At 42.7% G+C, this 18875-nt stretch overlaps 1 protein-coding gene across 2 annotated transcripts; it reads left to right on the top strand.

Annotated features, from left to right (window-relative positions):
• Positions 1-626: 626 nt before the first annotated feature.
• DDX24 (DEAD-box helicase 24) lies at positions 627-17543 on the top strand. 2 transcript variants are annotated; one of them, XM_075503509.1, is made up of 9 exons: positions 627-763; positions 1154-1889; positions 4950-5324; positions 7006-7159; positions 7543-8058; positions 10217-10292; positions 10892-11080; positions 13516-13649; positions 15416-17543. In XM_075503509.1, the coding sequence occupies exons 2-9, from the start codon at positions 1160-1162 to the stop codon at positions 15645-15647; spliced, it is 2406 nt and encodes an 801-aa protein (XP_075359624.1). In that variant the 5' UTR covers positions 627-763; positions 1154-1159; the 3' UTR covers positions 15648-17543. The 2 variants fall into 2 exon arrangements, with proteins under 2 accessions (XP_075359624.1, XP_075359623.1); XM_075503508.1 differs by having other exon boundaries at positions 13516-13645; positions 15412-17537.
• The last annotated feature ends 1332 nt before the right edge of the window (positions 17544-18875 follow it).

Here is an 18875-nt window from a genome sequence, read left to right as displayed (position 1 = left end):
ACGTTAGTTGCCTACACGTTAGAAAGCTTGTCTCCTTAAGCTCATCATATAGCCAAATGTAGAGGGAGTCTAGAGCACCTAAACTGAGGCCTTGCTGAGAACCCTCTCCCTTGCCAGGCCGCATGCTTTCCCTCGGGGAGAAACAGCGGATGCCGGCGGCTACACAGCACCCCTCCGCGTGGCCCAGCCAGCAACACTCCCCCCCGCCCCGCACGGCCCCAGCCGGCCCTCTCCCTGAGGGACAAGCCGAGCCACCGGGCTGCCAGGCCGCCCCGTCCCCCCCGGAGGCACCACCCTCCCCTCACAGCCGAGGCGCGCCTGACGGGCGGCGCAGAAACCCGACCACTACCGCCAGCGCTTGCCCTCGAGCCCTTCGCTCCGCAGGGCCGGCTGCCCGCCCCACACGGCCCGCGAAGAAAGGGCACGGCGGGACGCTCCCGCAGGGCCGGCCACCGGGACGCGCACACGTAGGGAGCGGGGAGCGACGGCCGGGGCCGGGGCCGGGAACGATCTCACGCGAGCAGCGCACCACCCCGCACCCCACCTCCCACCACCGCGGGGGCGCATGCGCATGCCACCCCCTCCCTCCGCCCCGGCACCGCCCCCTGGAAGCGCGCTCGCGGGCGCCGCGCAGTGACGTCACGCGATAATGGCGGCGCCCGCGAGCGCACGAGGCGGACGGTGGCCTTAGCGGGGGCGGCTGTCGGGGAGCGGGGCCCGCGGCCTCTCTCCGCTCCTCTCTGGCCTGGGGCTGCAGAGCGCGGTAAGCGCCGGGGGAACCCCCTCGCCCCGGGGCTGCGGGCCGGTGGGGCCCCTCGGGCCTCCCGCGGGTCCCGGCGGGTGCCCGGAGCTCCCGTGTGCCGCAGCGGAGGCCGTGCCGGGCCTTTGGCGGGTGGTACCCCGGGTAGGCAGGGGCGGGAGCGCTTCGCGGCCTGCGGGGATTTATTCCGGCGATTTTAGTTGTATCCCCGGAGCTGTTCCAGGAGCGGGGCTGTAGGCCTGGCCTGCTGTAGTTATATTGAAGGCCATTCATGTTATTTTCCCCGAAGGACAAGAATTATGCCTTGCGTTCCCGTGTGTTCGAATATCATCAATGTAATCCTCATTCTTTTGATCTGATACCCTGCTTTTTTACCCCCCGGGTATTTTTTAGGTAAAAATGAAGGCCAAAAAAGGAAGGCGATTTAAATCCTCCTTTAAACTGAAACAAAAAGGCATTGAAGTAATAGGAAAATGGAAAACTGTGCAAATCGACCCCAATCTATTTGCTGATGAGGAGTTTAGAGATATCGTATGCTTGGAGGAACTTACAGAGTACAAACTAGTAAGTTCTTCCAAAGTGGGGAAAGTAAAAGAGATGAAGAGAAAGACTGAGAGTCTTTCAGAAGAAGGCAATGACGAGGAGGAAGAACCTGTCGTCCCTCCCAAAAAGAAAAAAAAACAGAAAGATTTGAGAAGCAAAACAGATAAAAGTGGTGATCCTAATGCAACAGAAATTGATGTGCCGGTTGATAAAGAGGCAAAGTGTAACAAAATAATCGAAGCGGCAAAATGTGAAGACCACGGACTTGTGGCTGAGAGCACTTCAAGCACAAAAGATGCTCCAAAGAAAAAGAAAAAGAAGGTAGCTAAAAATAAGGCTTCTCAAGCTCAAGAAGCTCTTCCATCGGTAACTACTTCTAAAAAAGTTAAAAACTGGACAACAGAAGTTTTATCTGCCTCAGCTGATCACAAAACTGATGTGTCTGCATGGAAAGACCTGTTTGTACCTGAACCAGTGTTGCAGGCCTTGAGCTACCTGGGGTTTAGTGCTCCGACTCCTATTCAAGCCTTAGCCTTGCCTTCTGCCATCCGGGATAATATGGATGTTCTTGGTGCTGCAGAAACAGGTACAAATCTGTTAAACTGGTTGTATATGCTGGGAGCTTCCCATCTCCCCTCTTTAAATTCAGCTTATTGTTAGGAGTTTTTATACGTAGCAGAAGAAGCATTTATATGTAGGAGAAGAGCTTGTGTCTTCTGTGTATTCAATATATTAGTAATGATTCATTGTGAAGTACTAAAACTTTGTAACTTAGAAACACAGGATGTTCTGTCTTTACAAAGTACAGTGTGCAAAGTTTTGAAGTCTCAATGAGTTTTTGTGCTTTTGACAGAAGTCTCTTTTTCTGTTGTTTGTCAAATTGTTTCCTATTTTGGGAACTGTAAGGCAATACACTGCAAAGGGCAGAATTATTGAAACACAGTCATGTTCCAACAGCCTAACTTCTGTGGATGTCCCCATGCCAAGGCAAAGCAGAGAACTGGATTCCTCTGAACATGGTTCAGTACTAGCTTGGAGTGGTAAATACATACTAGGCACAGTGTTAGGTATTGTGAATATGGCCTAGGCCTTTATTGTATCAAAACAGGCCCACCCTGTGCCCTGTCTCTGGGCTTGGCCTATATGTTGTCACCAGCCCTTCTCACTGCTTGAAGTATTACGTTGTGCTTGAAGTATTACGTTGATCCGTTAACTGGAGAGGTACTGTCTCTTGTCCCGCTTGTGATCAGCTCATGCCTTTGTCTTTGAGCATTGTGAAATTTGTTATAGCTTCTTTTTTACTTAAACAATGCTGTGAAGTCTCGGAGCATTACTTTCCCTCTAACTTTTTTTGCTGCCCATACCTTTGAAGTTTTGTGTTCTTTAGCAGTGCAACATTTTTTCCCCATAAAAACTAAAAATAGGAAGCACGATTGGAAGCTGCATTGGTTTAAAGGTTTCCATTGCATTCTTTTCATCTGTTCCAGTTGCCTTCTCACTGCTTGTCTTGTAAAGCCATTTACTGCTCTTGAACATGAAGGTATAGTAACTAATAAAATATGCAGTCATTTGCATTTTTATTTTAATTAGAAACTAGGCTGGTGCTATTAGCTTTAATAAGATTAGAAAAACCTGCAGGGAGTGTTTCTGAAAATGGAACTGAAAATTTAAATGGTGTTTTTGTGCTTCAAAAAAATGCCGTTTTGGCAGTGCTGGAAAGCAAATCCCTCTCTAGCTGCAGAATGGAAAGCACAGTTGGTGGCAGGTTGTGTTGTTGCTGTCTAATTTTGCATAACCCTGAGGTAGTATTTATTTTCTTCTTTCATGAAAGAAAGCCAGGTTCTCTCCAGAGAGAGCTCAGTGGGTCATCAGTGTTCCTGTAGAAACTTGAGAGGAGGTGTGGACAATTGTCTGTTAGGAAGTGCTGCAGCTGTGAGAGGCTGAAGCTGTCCAGTTCTTTTTTCTACATTCTACAGCTTCCCTTAGCATTGGGCCTGAGGGAGGAAGGTGACAGGTGAAACAACTATTCATCTTCCCTCTTGGTAGCAACATAGGGGAGGATGGCAAGATTTTGATATGGCAGTAGATCCCTGTGGAGATCAGATGCAGGGAATGTCAAGGCTTGTTTTTGCCGTGGATTTAACCAGTTCTGTTCGTTACGATGTAGAACTAGTGAAGTTTTTGGTTAAGGAACCAAATTTTATCTCTAAAACCTTACAATCTAAAACGGTTTAAAAGATCATGAATTAGCTTGAGCTGTAGTATCTGGGGGTACCAAGACATACTTTTCTCCTGGTTTTGCAGGCCTGGCTATGGTATATGATCTGTGTGTTGTGAGGATAACGTGCCCTATGAGGTGATTATTTGTTTAATTTGTGCGTGAATCTAGTGCCTGCAGAATAGTCCTGATTATCACAGCCATAATGTAGCTGGGTGCAGCACTGACATTTGCACCAGTCAAAGTGCATTACGTTTACTTGAAGATCAGCAGTGTTCTTCACCTTAAAAACAGATGTTCTAGTAATGCAGAATCTTATTGTACGAGTGCTCTGCAAATGCAGATTATAAACAGTTTCTGCTTCAAGTGCAGAAGTCAGAAGAGACCTCCCAGATGTGCAGAAATGTGGGGAAGTGGATACAAGGAGGCTTTACAGCAGTATTGGTCAGAATACTGGGCTTAGCTGTTTATTAACTAATATTAAGGTTCTCTCCTAAATAGGCAAAATTCTGTGTTGCTGAATTTGGCAAACCATTATGGGTTTGTGATATGGACAAACAGTGCTCAAGGAATTGAGATGAGATTTCCAGAGGAAATCTCAGTGGTGGCCTGTTACAGGAATAGTGTAATAGTGTCTTGTGCTCTGGATGCTGCTTTGGTGATCAATGAACTGATATTTATGAGAACCTTAACCGGGGTGGATGTGCTTCCAGGCTTCTCCTAACATCTTTATTAGAGACAGTTCAGAGGGGAATATGTGGCAGGCCTGTGACTTGCAGTTTGTTACAGTGAACCCCTGAAATTAAAGTTAGGGGAGCATTTTTGTATTTTACAACACCCTTCTCTCCAAAGTGGATTATCTGTTTTAAATCAGATTTATGTGTTTTGATTATAAAAATGTGAGCTGGTGATAGATCAGGAAATTAGGCGGTGGAGTATTTCAAAATACAGTTTCTTAGAAAGTCGTAAACACAGTACTCTAAATTGAAGATGGAAGTGAATCCTTCAAGTACATTCCAGTTTGTCCTTGGCCTCATTTGCTATTCCTTTATTTGGAGAACATTGATCAGAACTGTCAATTAGGGCATGGTATTCTCCTTACGGGCATACAGTTCTTTAAAAATATCTTGGCTGCAACTGCAGCTTTTAAAAACCACTTTCAGAACAAATGAATCTGCCTGACCTGCTAGAGATTGGAAAAATACCTGTTCCCCAGGAAGTATGCTATTGGTGACCTCAAGGAGATGTATAAAGGGAACAGGAGAAAAGATGCTATTGCTGCAAGTTTCTGGTCTTCTAAAGATCAAGTGTTTGTGTCTGTTACAACTGTATGTTTTAAGAACAGTGTGTGATTTGCTGTTGTTTTTCTTCTCTTTTCAAATAAATGACTTGTCGGTCTGTATTATGCTGCTTGTTTGGTTTTTTTAGGAAGCGGCAAAACGCTTGCATTTGCAATTCCAATGATTCACTCTGTGCTGCAGTGGCAAAAATCAAATAGCTCAACAACCAGAAGTGACAGTGTTTCTAAAGAGTCCCATCAGCATCGTGATGAAACAAGATGGGAAAATGAGGATGAAGCAGAAAAACTAACCCATCAGCACGCTGAAGATAGTGGGGATGAAGATGCATCTTTCACAACAGGCTGTGTGAAGGTGCTGGAAAATTTTGAATTTGATTCCAGTGACGAGACACATACTGTTGGCTCCCATAAAAAGAGACCTCTTTTAGGACTGGTCCTTACTCCCACAAGAGAATTAGCTGTACAAGTAAAACACCATATTGATGCAGTTGCAAAGTTTACAGGTATGTAGACCCCATGGGCCATGTCCCACATTATGCTGGGTTTGGATCTTGGCATTGGTGTTGAGCCAGAACGTGTGCCAGTTTCTTCCGCATCATAAAATTGGGGTGGCTTTTGAAGGGTTAGGGTTCGTAGTCACTGATGTTTGAGAAATGCATTAAGATTCTTCAGTGACATGCATGTGGAAGTAAACAGTTAATGTGGGATATTTTGCTTTAAAATGTTTCTTCCTTCAAATAGCTATTGATTCGTGCTTTAGCAACACAGAATCAGTGTTAGACACAGCTAACTTTGTCCTGGTTTTGAGTGATGTAGGTTATATATTAAAAATAATTTCATTTTATATGTATTTTTTAATATATTGCATAATTTCATTTTTTCACAGATACATCAATCTATATAGATAATAGATGTACATATATCTCTATATATCATTTTGCTCTATCAAAAAAAAAATTATGGCCGTAGATTTTAAGGATAGAAGGCATTGCTGGATTGTCTGACTTACTTCTTAGAGCAGTCAGGCCACAGCGTATTGCTGGGTAACATGCCTGATGAAAGCAATTCCATCCTATTCCTTTCTCTTCCAAACCAGAGATCAGCACATCTGTTAGTTGAATGGTTGAGGATGTGAAACTGTTCAAGATGGGGAGAATTGGGAAAAAACTCCCCACTTCTCCAATAGTAGTGATTGTTTATTTATTGAAGAGGATATGTAGTGCAGTGAACTGCTTTTAAGCACATCTTCCTTTGGTCTCTACACGTCCTGCTGTGCTCATCAGTCTACAGCTGATTACAAGGCTAATTTTAACTCCTAGCCTGAAATAATCAATTTATGTCAGTACAGTTCTGAAAGGAGCTGTGCTATTTGTGTGTAAAAATCTGCTGCCCAAGTGATGTATAGTTGCTGCAGCAGGAGAGAAAATATGTTTTGATGTGGCCTTTCTTTATTGTCTCAAACTCACTTTGAAAAAAATCCCTACCTGGAAGCATGGGGTTCCACAAGTAGTAGGGAAGAGAGATCTGTGGTAGCTTGGATAATGGAGGAATCTTGCACAGTAGCATTGAGTTTGTCATGGGCCAGTGTATTCTTTGAAGAAGGAGGATGAAATAAGCCATGTGTGGAGTCTGTGCTTCCAAAGCTAAACTCTTTTTAGTACCTGAGCAAATTGCTTAAAGCTAACTTAAGGTCTCTGCGCTACAGTGCAGTCCGGAGAATCATTAAGTGCGAGGGAGCATTCTTGTTAGGATTATTCCATAGCAAATGAGCAGTTATTAGCAAGACAAGCATTTCTCAGTCTTATTCTTGGAGGGGCCTGCTGGTTATTCATAACAGGAACATGCTTGTTCATGCAGATATAATTGACAAAACATGAGATTCTGAAACTGGTAAACAAAGCTAACAGCTATGGAGGACATATGTGGTTCTTCCTGCTATTGGAAGACAGGTGCACTAAAAGAAAGACTACTTTATTTTTGCTGTCTAACTATAATGAGGATTTTTCTGTAAAATTGAGGGCATTGCTGCATGTTCAGTGTTATATAAAACCCCTGAAGTTTTCTGGCCAAAATGCTTGCTGAAAGTTGCGGTATAGACTTTTTAAAATACTTCTTTGAGTGGATGTATGTAAAGATGTTCACTGATAAATTAGTGAGATAAAAAATATTACTTATATGTTCTAGGCATTAAGACTGCAATTCTGGTTGGAGGCATGGCTGCACAGAAGCAAGAACGTGTACTGAATCGAAAGCCAGAAATTGTAATTGCAACCCCAGGCCGTCTGTGGGAGTTAGTTAAAGAGAGACACCCGCATCTTTCAAATCTTCGGCAGCTCAGGTAAAGGTGCCTTTTAGACTAACTGCTGGATACTGAACTGGGCGCCACCGCATGGGTGTCACTAACTGATTAAATAATTTAGACTATGTAAAATAATTTATTTCTTTGCCAGAGTATTTTATTGAAATGCACAGTGGTTATATTGATGGAAGGAAATACCAAGTAAAGCCAATAGCAGAAACCTCACTTTCCCTTTAGAAACCTGATTTTTCAAAAAGAAATGTGGAAGGCTGCTGTAGCTACCCCGGCATACCTGTCATTCCTTTGGGTTTTACAGGCAGAACTTCCCTTATATGTTTAGCAGGAAAAGTTCTTTTTGAAGTGTATCAGATTTGTATTTATCTGCACAAGTCTATTTTTACTGTGTGTTTTCTATTTGACAGGTGCCTTGTGATTGATGAAGCAGACCGAATGGTTGAGAAAGGTCACTTCTTAGAGCTGTCTCAGTTGCTGGAAATCTTAAATGATTCACAATATAACCCCCAACGACAGACTTTTGTTTTTTCTGCCACTTTGACTTTAGTCCATCAGACTCCCACAAGAGTTTTACAGAAAAAGAATGCTAAAAAGATGGACAAGAAGACCAAACTAGAATTGTTAATGGAAAAAGTAGGAATAAAGGGCAAACCCAAAGTGATAGACTTAACAAGGAAAGAGGCTACTGTTGAGACTCTGACAGAAACCAGAATCCACTGTAATACAGACGAGAAGGACTATTATCTCTATTACTTTCTTCTCCAGTATCCAGGAAGAACCATGGTCTTTGCAAACAGCATAGACTGTGTAAAACGCCTCAGTTCTCTCCTCACGATCTTAAATTGCGATCCTCTTCCTTTGCATGCCAACATGCACCAAAAGCAAAGGCTGAAAAACCTGGAAAGGTTTGCTGAGCGGGAGAGGTGAGTTGATTTTCTACTTCCTAGTAGAGAAGAAAAGAAATCGTGTAAAGGGTAGTGGGGAGAAGAAACAGCTCTGTTAGAGTAGGAGCAAGTTGAGGGAGTTAGCTGGGCATGTGAGTCCCCTGTCCATGAGCCCAGGTTATTAATGATTAAGGATGAGGTTTCACAGGATGGTTGAGGTGATGAACTGGAGCAAGTGCAGTGGAAGGCCACCAAGATGGTCAAGAAGCACTTGCTCTGCAAGGGGAGAGGCTGAGGGCACTGGGTTTATATCACCTGGGAAAAAGACTTTGTGGGGACCTAATAGCAGCCCTCCAATATCTTAAAGGAAGGTTATCAAGAAGATGGAGCCAGGCTCTTCACAGTGGTGTGTGGTAGGTGGATGAGAGGATAACAGGTGCGAGTTGAAACGAGAGATTCAGCCAGGATATAAGAGCGAGCTTTTTCTCTGTGAGGACAGTCAGGCATTGGAACAGGCTGCTTGTTCTTGGAGGTTTTTGAGGCTCAGTTGGGTAAAGGCCTGAGCAACCTGGTCCAGCCTTATAGCTAATCCTGCTTTGAGGAGGACGTTGGACTAGAGACCTCCTGAGGTCCCTTGGAGCCTGAATTATCCTGTAGTCTGGCAGCTCATTGATGCTGAAGGAGCTGTCACTTGCCCTGTTTTCAGCCATATGCTTTTATAACCATCCTGCACACCTCTCTGCCCCTGTGCCCTTGGCTCTGCAGCTCATTTGATCCTTCTGTAAATTGGTTCATCTCACTAAGCCATCAGAAAACTAACCACTTTTTGCTGGATTACGGTTTTGCGGGTTTAGTTAGATGAATTAGCTTCCAGAGGGTCAACGTATCCTAGAGCAATGCAAGAGAAGGGGCAGTTGTGCCTGTCAGCAGCAGTGGGCAGTCAGGTTTACCCAGGCAGGCCTGTCCTGCTATTTTAAGAGTTACTGTTTCCTGCTGGCTTTGGGCTGGCCTTTGGAAGGAGGTTGGTGGTCTCAGTACTTCCATAATCCAGAAGCCTCACAGTTTAGTCCTGCTGTGAAGTGCTGCCTGCTGTCTGACTGCATGGGAATTTGTACCTTGGTAATAGACTCAGGCAGGGAGAACAGAGGTTGAATTGCCATGATAGATCTGTAGTATGCCTTGGCAAAATGTAGTATCAATAGCATTGGCCTAGGCCAGACGGCGCGTTTTCAGAGACTGCAGATTTTCAAGGCAAGAAGAAGAGATCTGAGACCAGCTATCATGGCCTCCTGCAGATTGCAAACTGTAGAATTTTATCCATTTATCTCTTTGAACCTCATAGAGTGTGCAGTCAGATGCCATAAAATCTTAACAAATTCCTGTTACCTACAAGTAACTTGTTTCAGTTGCTGGGAGATTTTTTTAAAACGAATTGTTCCATACCCTAGGGAGACTGGTCTCTGTAGTGGACTGTTTATATAAAATAATGGCTTTTTTGAGTAGTTCTTAATTTCTAGGAGTAAGGAGAAATACTAATTGTCAGAACAGAATGCCTCCCCTTTATATTTCTAGCTTTTAATTTACTGAGAGAACTTCTTTGAGTGCAACTTGGTAGACATATTTCAGCCCCAAAAAGCTGTTAATTAAATCTATAATGTTAATAATGTGATTTTTCTCAACTGGTGAAACTTGTAATATCTTTTGGCAGGACAGAAAGGTTCAACTGTGTTGTTAATGGTACGGTCATATCAAGCTAAAGATATTTTTAAACCCAGCCTGGGCAGAGCACTGAGAAATGTCATGAAGGGGAGCATACCCCCCTGCCAAGTAGTTGGATTAGGTCATTGAATAGCGATTTGCACTAGCGTTCCTGTGAATTGGGAGAGAAGAAAAGCATAGGAAAACAGCATCCAGCAAGATAGTGAATTTCTTTATGGGAAACAGAATAGACCTGCTGAAGATAATATTTGCATTTTTTTCTTTTACTTTAAGAATTGCTGTTTCAAGACTGCCTCTGATGTAATATTGGGTATCATTTTCTGTGAGGGCAAACAAATAGCATATTTCCAGCAGATGATATAGTACAAATCTGTTCCTTAAATTGCTGTGGTAGAATTCTAGGTCGCTGTATTTTATGTTCCTTGGCAGATGGTTTACTCTTCAATTTTATGCTCATTAAATGTTATCACTTTCTCAGCTGTGTCCTCCTGACAACAGATGTTGCAGCTCGCGGTCTTGATATTCCCAACGTGCAGCATGTCATCCACTACCAGGTTAAATATTTTTAATGTTTTTGCTTTTACTGTTTTGGTTTTGAAATAAACTTTTGCTGATCCAAACCCTGAACACTATAAAGCTGTGATTCTCGGTCCTGTGTATAGTATAGTTGCGAGTACAGAGATTTAATCGTTATTGATTTAACTGTCCTGTAGTGCTTTGTACTTAAGGATCTCATTGCTGCAGTGACTGACTGTGGTAGGTAGCACTTCATGGATGTGTGATTATATATGAGAAATGACATAACAGATATGATTCCCCTTGCTTTTTGCTTAACTTTCATATCCAAAGTTGTCACATGACTCAGCCCTATAACTCTTCTCTGAGGACACACACAATTTTTTCCTGCCTTGCAAATGAAATGGCAGAGGGCCAGAAGTTAGGAGAGACTCACAAAAGATTATGCAAGGAATAATACTGGACCAGAGAACAAAAAGTGTCTCCAGACATCATCTTTTACTTTACCTTCAGCTGTGTTACATGCAATGTACCATGTGTATATAAAAACCAATATTCTCTGGCAACCTCTTGGCATGACAGGCTGCTGCTGCTAGCTTTCCATGGCCAGCTTCATGGTTTTTCTGAATATTTGCAGGTTCCTCGTACTTCTGAGTTGTACGTCCACAGAAGCGGCAGAACAGCCCGAGCTGCCAACGAAGGCCTTAGCCTACTGCTGATTGGCCCTGATGACTTGATCAACTTTAGGAAAATTTATAGAACATTGGAGAAGAGTGAAGAGCTGCCATTTTTCCCAGTTGAAACCAAGTGCATGACTTCTATCAAGGTAAAGAAATAAGTCTCTTTGCAGCCTGAGTAGTTGCTTGCTTACTTGTATTATTGTATTACCCATCACGTTCTTTCCACGTTTCAGATGAAATTTACTCTTCAGGACATGGATTTGAAAATGAAGTTAATCACACTTTGCCTTTTTTTAAGCAATATTTGTGATTTCTCCTCAATAACTGGCCCAAGAAAGGTTTTCAAACATAAACATCACTTACATTTTTCTTGCACGTTGTTATGTAGAACTTCTCAAGACTAGATTCCCAAAAACAGTTCAGGGAAGTGAGTATGTTTTGTGGCTGGGGAGCTGGGATGGCTCTGTTAAGAGGCTTTAAACAATGTACTTGTGTTAGGAACAGACTAGAGAACAGTAGCAGGTCCAGGGATCTTCAGTGGTCTTCATCTGCCTCTTCTCAGTTGAAGTAATGAGTTGTCTGCTTTTCTAAAAGTTCCTATACTGTGAGGCCACTGCTGCCACTGAACCATGTCAAACCAGGTATGTTTCCTTTTTCTAGGTTATTGCCCATTTTGAGGAGAATTCAGTCATTCACTAACTCACAAGATAGCCAATGGTTAGGATTTACAAAACATTATACTTTAGAAAGCATCTAGTCACCACAAATTTTCTACTTCTTGAATAAGGGGCCATTTCATGTCTCAGTATTCTCTTAACGGTTTGGGTGACATCAGCCATGTACAGATGGGACATATTTAAATACTGCATTTGAAAGGAATCCAGCTGGGGTTGGAGTGTCTGAATATTGTACAGTCATTGAGAACAGGAGAAAAATGCAAGCAGTCAGATAATGCAACAAATATCTTCTTTAAGGTATTCTGGTTCATGCTTATGCAGTTGGCTTGGACTGGCAACAGCGGTATCCTCACCTTGCAAATAATGTCAGCAAGTTTCAAAGCCCAGGCTTGCTGCAAATGGGGTATTCAGTGTGAATCTTTCAGGAGATGCAGCTTTCTGAAAGAGGAAGAAAATCAAATAAATGCTTCCACAGGCTCATTTTTCCCCTCTTGGTAGTAACAAAGAGAATTTGACCCCCGCCCCGTCTTTCCCCCCACCCCCCTCCACCCGCCAAATGTTTCTGGTTACTGAAAGAAATCTGTTGTTTTTAGAGTGTTTCTTCAGAGGTCCCTTCTGTGTTTCTTGATGAGTAGTTCTTGGCTCTTATCATGCTCTGTCAATTAATGGGCAAATAAATATTGTTTCCACACTTAATTTTTCCTGCCACCATCTCACGATCTTCTCTCCTATCCGTAATAGTGCTCCTCTCCCCAGAAAAGATGTCTTTTTAATTGTAATTACAGGACTCCAGCCTCCTAGGCCCTTCACATGGTCAGGTCTCATTTACACTTTGCCCTGGGCTTAATCACGAAGCCATTGTAGTTGGGACTAATAGCGCTGCTGGTTCTTTATGTCTGTCCCTTTGGCATGTTCCTTCGCTGGTTCTGCATGCCTTCACTCATGTTCAGGAAAAGTCTGAAGGTATTTCACACTTGAGAGGAATAGAATTGGTGAACCAGGGTAGTGAAGAGACCAAAAGAGGACTCAAGTTCTACAAAGATGGAAAAACTATTTAAAATTTCTTGTAATGATCTAAGGAGAAGTGACTGACTTGTTTTATTAGTCAACTGCAACTTTAATTTCCTCTCTCTTTCTGTGTTTTAATTATCCTGGCAGTTCTGGCTGGTGATGTTACTGTGGGGTGGTCAGAGTGTCCTGCACAGGGTTTTGTGCAACCGCAGGCACATTCCAAACAGCAGAACTTGCTGCTGGGCTGATTATTATTTACTGTCAGTGCAGATTTTCTTTCCATAATGAATTAGGTGTTTAAGACAGCTTGGCCCAGCTGGAAGGCTGCAGGTCAGGTTAGGTTTGCTGGACATCTTTGTTCCACTTGGGTGCAGCTGGGAAGAAAGACAGGACATTTTGTCCTGTGCCTAAACAAGATCAGGTGCATTTCTGAAAACATGACTAGCTCCTTCCATATGGCCTGCAGGAGCTTACTTCTTCAGAGTGGGATGAAGCTAGCAACTGCCCCTTATTGCTGAGACTAGTAACTTTACGATCCAGTTGCACTATGTAAATATGTAACTTGGAAATGATTGGTATCTGAATCATGATTTGTCCTTGATGTCTCTGAAGTGTTTGTAATGATTCGTTTAAAGCATGAGGAGTTAACGTTCAGGCATGGTTAGTAGTTGAGATGCTTTAGAAGTCAGATTCTGTCGTGGATTTGAAGAAGGAAAACACTTGAGCAAATGATGACGTCTTTATTATGTGGGGCATCTGCTGGGACAGCAGTAGGGAACAAAAGTGTCTCTGCACCTCAGTTGCATTGTAATGCATGCTCTCAAACACTGATTCTGCTAAAGTGCCCCACATTTAAAGCTGATCATAATGTCTAAAATGTACTTTTGTTGCAGGAGCGGATGAATTTGGCACGACAGATTGAGAAGGCAGAGTTTTTCAACAGTCGGGCAAAGCAACACAACTCCTGGCTCCAGCAAGCTGCAGAGGCTCTTGAGATTGATCTTGATGATGACATGTTTATGGGCAAGTAGAAATGCTTGTTTATGGGTATGCTTAGTTGTCCCATAGCACTGGTGTCCAGAAGAAGCCCCATCATGGCAGAGGAACTCTTAAAACCTGCAGGGCAGAAGGGGAAAGAAAGGAGTGTCATTAGTTAGTACGTGGTGTTGATCGTATTTTCAGGATGGTTGTGCAGTAGATAGTGCCGGAGCTGAGGGAGTGAGGTGTGACAATTATGGCAAGTCGCAGACAAGTCCACATGTCATAGGACAAGAACTGTTTAGCTTCTGGCAAACATCTTAGGGTAATCTAACAGCCCAGTATCCTGCTTGAGTCTTGTCCCCTCTGTGTCAAAGAAAAAGCTGTTTCTCCACTCTGCCTATCTCTCCCACCCCCCTGTAGTCAGCAGGACAGGAGCTTGACAGCTCTGTGTGGGAACACCCAGGAAACACTAGCAAACACCAAAAATTGTGTGAGCCTTATGTAGGTTGAGTTGTGTGGGCTAAATGGCCAATACTTACATTCAAGTTGCTGAGGTTTTTGGTGGTGTGTTGGAAGTAAATAATTTCTTATATTTTTAAAATTAATTGTTCTGCAGGCTGTGCCTGAGAGAATGTGTAGGGCTGTGCAACTACAGGTGCCTATTAGTTCAATGCCATGAAGCTTTGCACTGCTTAAATGCACTGTAAAATGCCACGTTGTGTTCAAATTTTAGGAGCTGAAGGGATGATTTCCTACCAGTTTTTTGAAGGCATGCTGAATTAGGGGTGCTGCCCAGATCACTTCAGCTTAAGCTGTCTCTAACCTGTTAGCTGCTAAATATGCAGATGCCTTAGTTTTGAAACATGTTCAGATTAATTTTTTTCTTTCCTTTATTCATGGCTGGACTAGCTTGTTCTAACCACTTTGCAAGCAAGCACTAATTGTCCAAACTGTTCAGGAGCGCTCTCAGATAATTAGCACTCTGCTGTCTTGTTTTGACATAATCTGAGTATGCTGTGCTTTGAAGTGAGTTTCAAAACAGCACATCCAGTCCAAGTAAGTTGTGGCTCTCAAGTGAAGCACTTTGTAATTGCCACCCAGAATCTTGCCAGATTAATGCTTTAAAATGTATTCAGTCTCTGATTCTTCTGTAGCTTGTTGGAGACCAATTAAAATCTCAGTCGTTCCTCCCATAAATGAAATGCCTCTTACACTGTTACAAAGGATTTAGTAATGTCCTTTCAATTTAAATTACAGCAATCTTGAATTCATTTATTCTCTCCAGTTCAGGCCTCTGACCGTATTAACTATCCCCACTCTTTTCTATGCCCTTCTTTCTCCTATGTTATTAAATCTGAGCACCTCATTGTTTTTTATGTATAAGGAGGAAAGGGCTTCCTGTTGTACAGGTGCTGAAATAAGGCATGCATAAAGTAAAGAAATACACAGAAGAAGCTTCTGCCTGAGCTAGAAGCCCTGGGTTAATACCTTATCTTCTGGGCCCCCTTTCCTTTTGTTCCTGCATCTGTTCTGGGTTGAGAGCAAACTGAATGATTTAGCAGAATGATACCTGGGGTATAGGTGCTCAGTAGGCAGGATTCTTCTTGATCTTGTTATCTTGTGGGCAGCCTTGGGTGATCTGAAAGTGTCACAGATGACTGGAAGATTGTATGGGAGTTGTGTGACCTTGTTACAGAGAGAAAGATGAGATTAGCATCTGGCCCTAGCACTGCAAAAGCCTGGTGAAAGAGGCTGATGCAAGTTCTTCTCTTGTTGTAACATTCTGTATCTTTGATTTCTGCTCCAAGGAAGAAAAGCTAGTGAGCAAGAAGAAAGCCAGAAGCAAAAGATGCTGAAAGGGATGAAAAAACAACTAAAACATATGTTGTCTCAGCCACTGTTTAAAGTCCTAATGAAAACCAAGTACCCAACACAGTCTGGAAAACTACTCCTGCCTCAGACATCAGTGGGTATTTCAGAATCTGCTCTGGGTACTGTGTCCAAACAACAAGCCAAGAAGAAGAAATCAATAAAATTAAAGTAGATAACTGAGCAAGATCACTCAGTACGACGGAAGCAAGGACAATCCTTATCAAGGCTGTCAGTGCTTATGGAAGGACTCAGCTAGAAGACACATAGTATCAGAGGATGTTGCCTGTGTCTTGGTTGTGCAGGCACAAAGCAAAATGTTGATTTAAAGGGCTCTGTTAACATGTGGTTGGTTACTGTTGAATCTTATCTTGGATCTTGTTTACTTACGTTATTACTTATGTTTTCTTATTAATAGAAGTCAATTAGTTTTGAAATAGTTCTGTTTATTACTCCTTTTTGTGAGATGGGTAAAAGCTACTGGGTAAAATTCACTGTGGGCATACTCTAATGATAAAACTTGATTTGAATTTTAATGTCCTTAAAGGCAAGGGGAAGGTAGGCTGTATACAGTCTGAGTACAGCCTGAGCTGGTGGTAATGGGAGGTTTGGCTTTTACTGCAGCCAGTTCAGTGAGAAAAGCGGCAAAAATAGATAGTGTTACCAGCAGGTCTACAATTCTGGATATGGAAATCTCTCCCAGTTTTCTTTCTCCTCTGATAATATTTCTTTGTTCTGTTCTCCACTGGATCTAATTCCCTTAGTCCTGTGTTAATATGTTTTAGAATGTGCAAAAAAAAAGTCCAGGTGGCAATGGGCCAAGACTGACCTTCGGAGATGTGTAGATTTTAAGTGTTGCTACTCAGTGTTTTCTTAATTTAGTATTTGGACTTAAGTTTGTATTTGAAAACATGTTAGAACCATGACCTTTGCTTTAATGGAAAAGATGATGATGTTGTGAAATGCCACTTTTGAAGAGTGGTTCCTGATAATTATGCTTTTAAATAATTTTAACCTGGCCTGGGCAAATAATTTTTAAAACTATTTTTAAAAATACATCGGAAAAATATATTTTTAATTTTTGTTAAATTATATCTGCTATAAAACCCAAAGCCTGTGTCTGTTTTCAATCGCTTGAGATTTCTAAATTCCTCATAGCTGATGCCCTTTGCACTTAGCATGCAAGGAGAGGGGAAAAGCACCAAAAGGTAAGACATAGCAGTGGGATCTGTATTGGTGGGAGCACAGGGAACCTTTACCTACCAGCTCTAGATCAGGCTGAGGTTTTGTGTCTCATACAGTATAGAACCAGTGTCACTGCCATGATAGGAGGCATCAGTTTACTCGGGTAGTGGAAGAGAAATTTGTCTATGGAGTTGAGTGCCCCCTCCAATCACTTGCTGGTTGTATGAGAATAGCAAACTCTTTACTCTTTTATCTATGTAAACAATTGAAGGCACCCTCTACTCCCCCATCCCTGGAGGGCTTTTCTCTTGCTTCCTTGCATTACTGAAGAAGAGCTGTGACAATCTAACCATAAGCATACAGCGCTTATCAGTTATGTATGAAGTTTTCCTTGGAACACACTGTCTCGTGCCGTTCGGAGTAGAGGGGGGAAGTTTGGGGGAGGAAGAGATGCTAAGGTTCTGTTTCCTCACTGTGTGAGAAGATGACACATCTTTGGAGTTAATGTGACATATGAAAAATAAAACAAGAATTTAAAGAAAATTCCTTGTAAGGAAAGCTGAAAAAAGGAACTGAGCAAAGGCAAGCATGCCCTCATTCCTTTTCTGTGCCATTTTAATCACATTCTTACATTATGAAAAGGAAACTTGCATTGGTTTCACATACCTGAATAGATTGAAGTCCAGGTGGGCCTCTTCTGCATCTTGTGATGTATTTCTGCTTACAATTCATCAGCAAAATCAAGGCTGGATCCTGACATTAGAGCTCTGCATCTCCTCCCTTGTCTGAAAACCTGCATGAGGTAGGACAGTTTTGGCAATTTCTAATTCCACGTGATCATGAGGAGAACTGAATTGGAGGACTGCGGGTGTTGTTATTTCCTCTCTATCAATGCTCTGAAGTTTTTCAGCTGCTTCTGTTTCCCTGTGTCCCTTCTGTTTCCCTGCTTCTGTTTCCCTAACAACCTAGTTCTTGCACTCCCACCCCACTGTCTTGCTAAGTCTCCCCAAGATGGAGCGTGACACTTCTGCCCTTCTCCTCGCCTTCTTCATGCTCACCTGTGGCATGCTCTGCTGATGGTTTTCTCCTGCAGCCTCTGATACGCTCAGCATGAGCTCTCAACGCTTAATCTACTGATGCTGCACCCCCACAGGAGCTCAAGCTGAGCCTGGACCCTAAAAATATCTCAGTGTCTTAAAAAGAATACTTGTCTAGCGCTCTGAAAGCTCTCTTGTGGCTGCCTGCTTTGCCTTGTCCTTATCTTACCAGAATACCCTGAGTCTTCTACCTGGAGGAAAAACCTTATACTTGCTTTAGCTAATTTAAACAAATTATTAAATGGTAACTGGAAAATATTACCACTTAGCTGCCCTCCTCCAATGTGAACCAGGTTACTGCAGGAAGAGAGGAAGGCAAAGGATAATGTTTTCTCCAGCTCTGATTATTTGCATGTGTATCACTGGTGCAAATTAGACATGAAGAGTTTTACATCGAGTGCATATGGGCAATTTAATTTTAGTATTTAATGAAATATGTAGTATTGAATGGTTTCTGTAATGGTCTACTGGCACAGCAGTTACACTAAGGCCTCAAACAAGTACTCTTGTATTTTGTGGCAGCTTATGTCTGCTAAAATACCCGTTAATTAAAGGACTAATTAAGTATTTTGTCTGTAACAGCAACTTCCAAGTAGACTAATAAAAGTGTGAGTTCAGCAGAGTGTTGGTAGAGGCCAAGCTGATACAGAGCAACCAGTACTACATAAAAGAAAACCGAAACCCTAATAGCTTCTGAGCCTTCATTTTTATTTTGTGAATACGTGGGGCCAGTTGACCTCATCATTGCCGCAGAGTTCCTGAAATTCATACGCATATCAAGAGAAGGAAGAGTCCCTGTAGTTTAAGACATCTGCCAAGGACATAGTTTGGACAGGATCTCACATATTGGACAGCAAAGTTTCCTGACATTCCCCTAGCCTTTTCTTTCTGTCCTCTCCTGTATGTAATAAAACAGCAAGCTAGCAAAGCAGAAGCTGGAGCGCTGCCTTGCCATATGCCAGCAGCCCAGGCACACGGCTGGCCATGTGGCATAGGGGAGGTAATTTGCACCTAACTGAGAAAAGGCCGGGTACCACAGGCTTACTGCAGTCAGTCTGTGCATCCAGGTCTGTAACGGGTAAAGAAGGAAGGAAAAGGACACTTCCTGATGATCTCACCTC

The sequence above is a fragment of the Mycteria americana genome, chromosome 5, assembly GCF_035582795.1.
Source record: "Mycteria americana isolate JAX WOST 10 ecotype Jacksonville Zoo and Gardens chromosome 5, USCA_MyAme_1.0, whole genome shotgun sequence".
Classification (NCBI taxonomy): Eukaryota; Metazoa; Chordata; class Aves; order Ciconiiformes; family Ciconiidae; genus Mycteria; species Mycteria americana.
Note: the sequence above shows the minus strand (reverse complement) of the source record. Positions and strands in the feature narration are given on the sequence as shown.

Coding starts and splice junctions, on each gene's coding strand:
- DDX24 (XM_075503509.1), top strand. CDS start 1,160: ATGAAGGCCAAAAAAGGAAGGCGATTTAAATCCTCCTTTAAACTGAAA. Junction 1,890..4,949: donor TCTTGGTGCTGCAGAAACAG/GTACAAATCTGT, acceptor TGGTTTTTTTAG/GAAGCGGCAAAACGCTTGCA. Junction 8,059..10,216: donor AGGTTTGCTGAGCGGGAGAG/GTGAGTTGATTT, acceptor TCACTTTCTCAG/CTGTGTCCTCCTGACAACAG.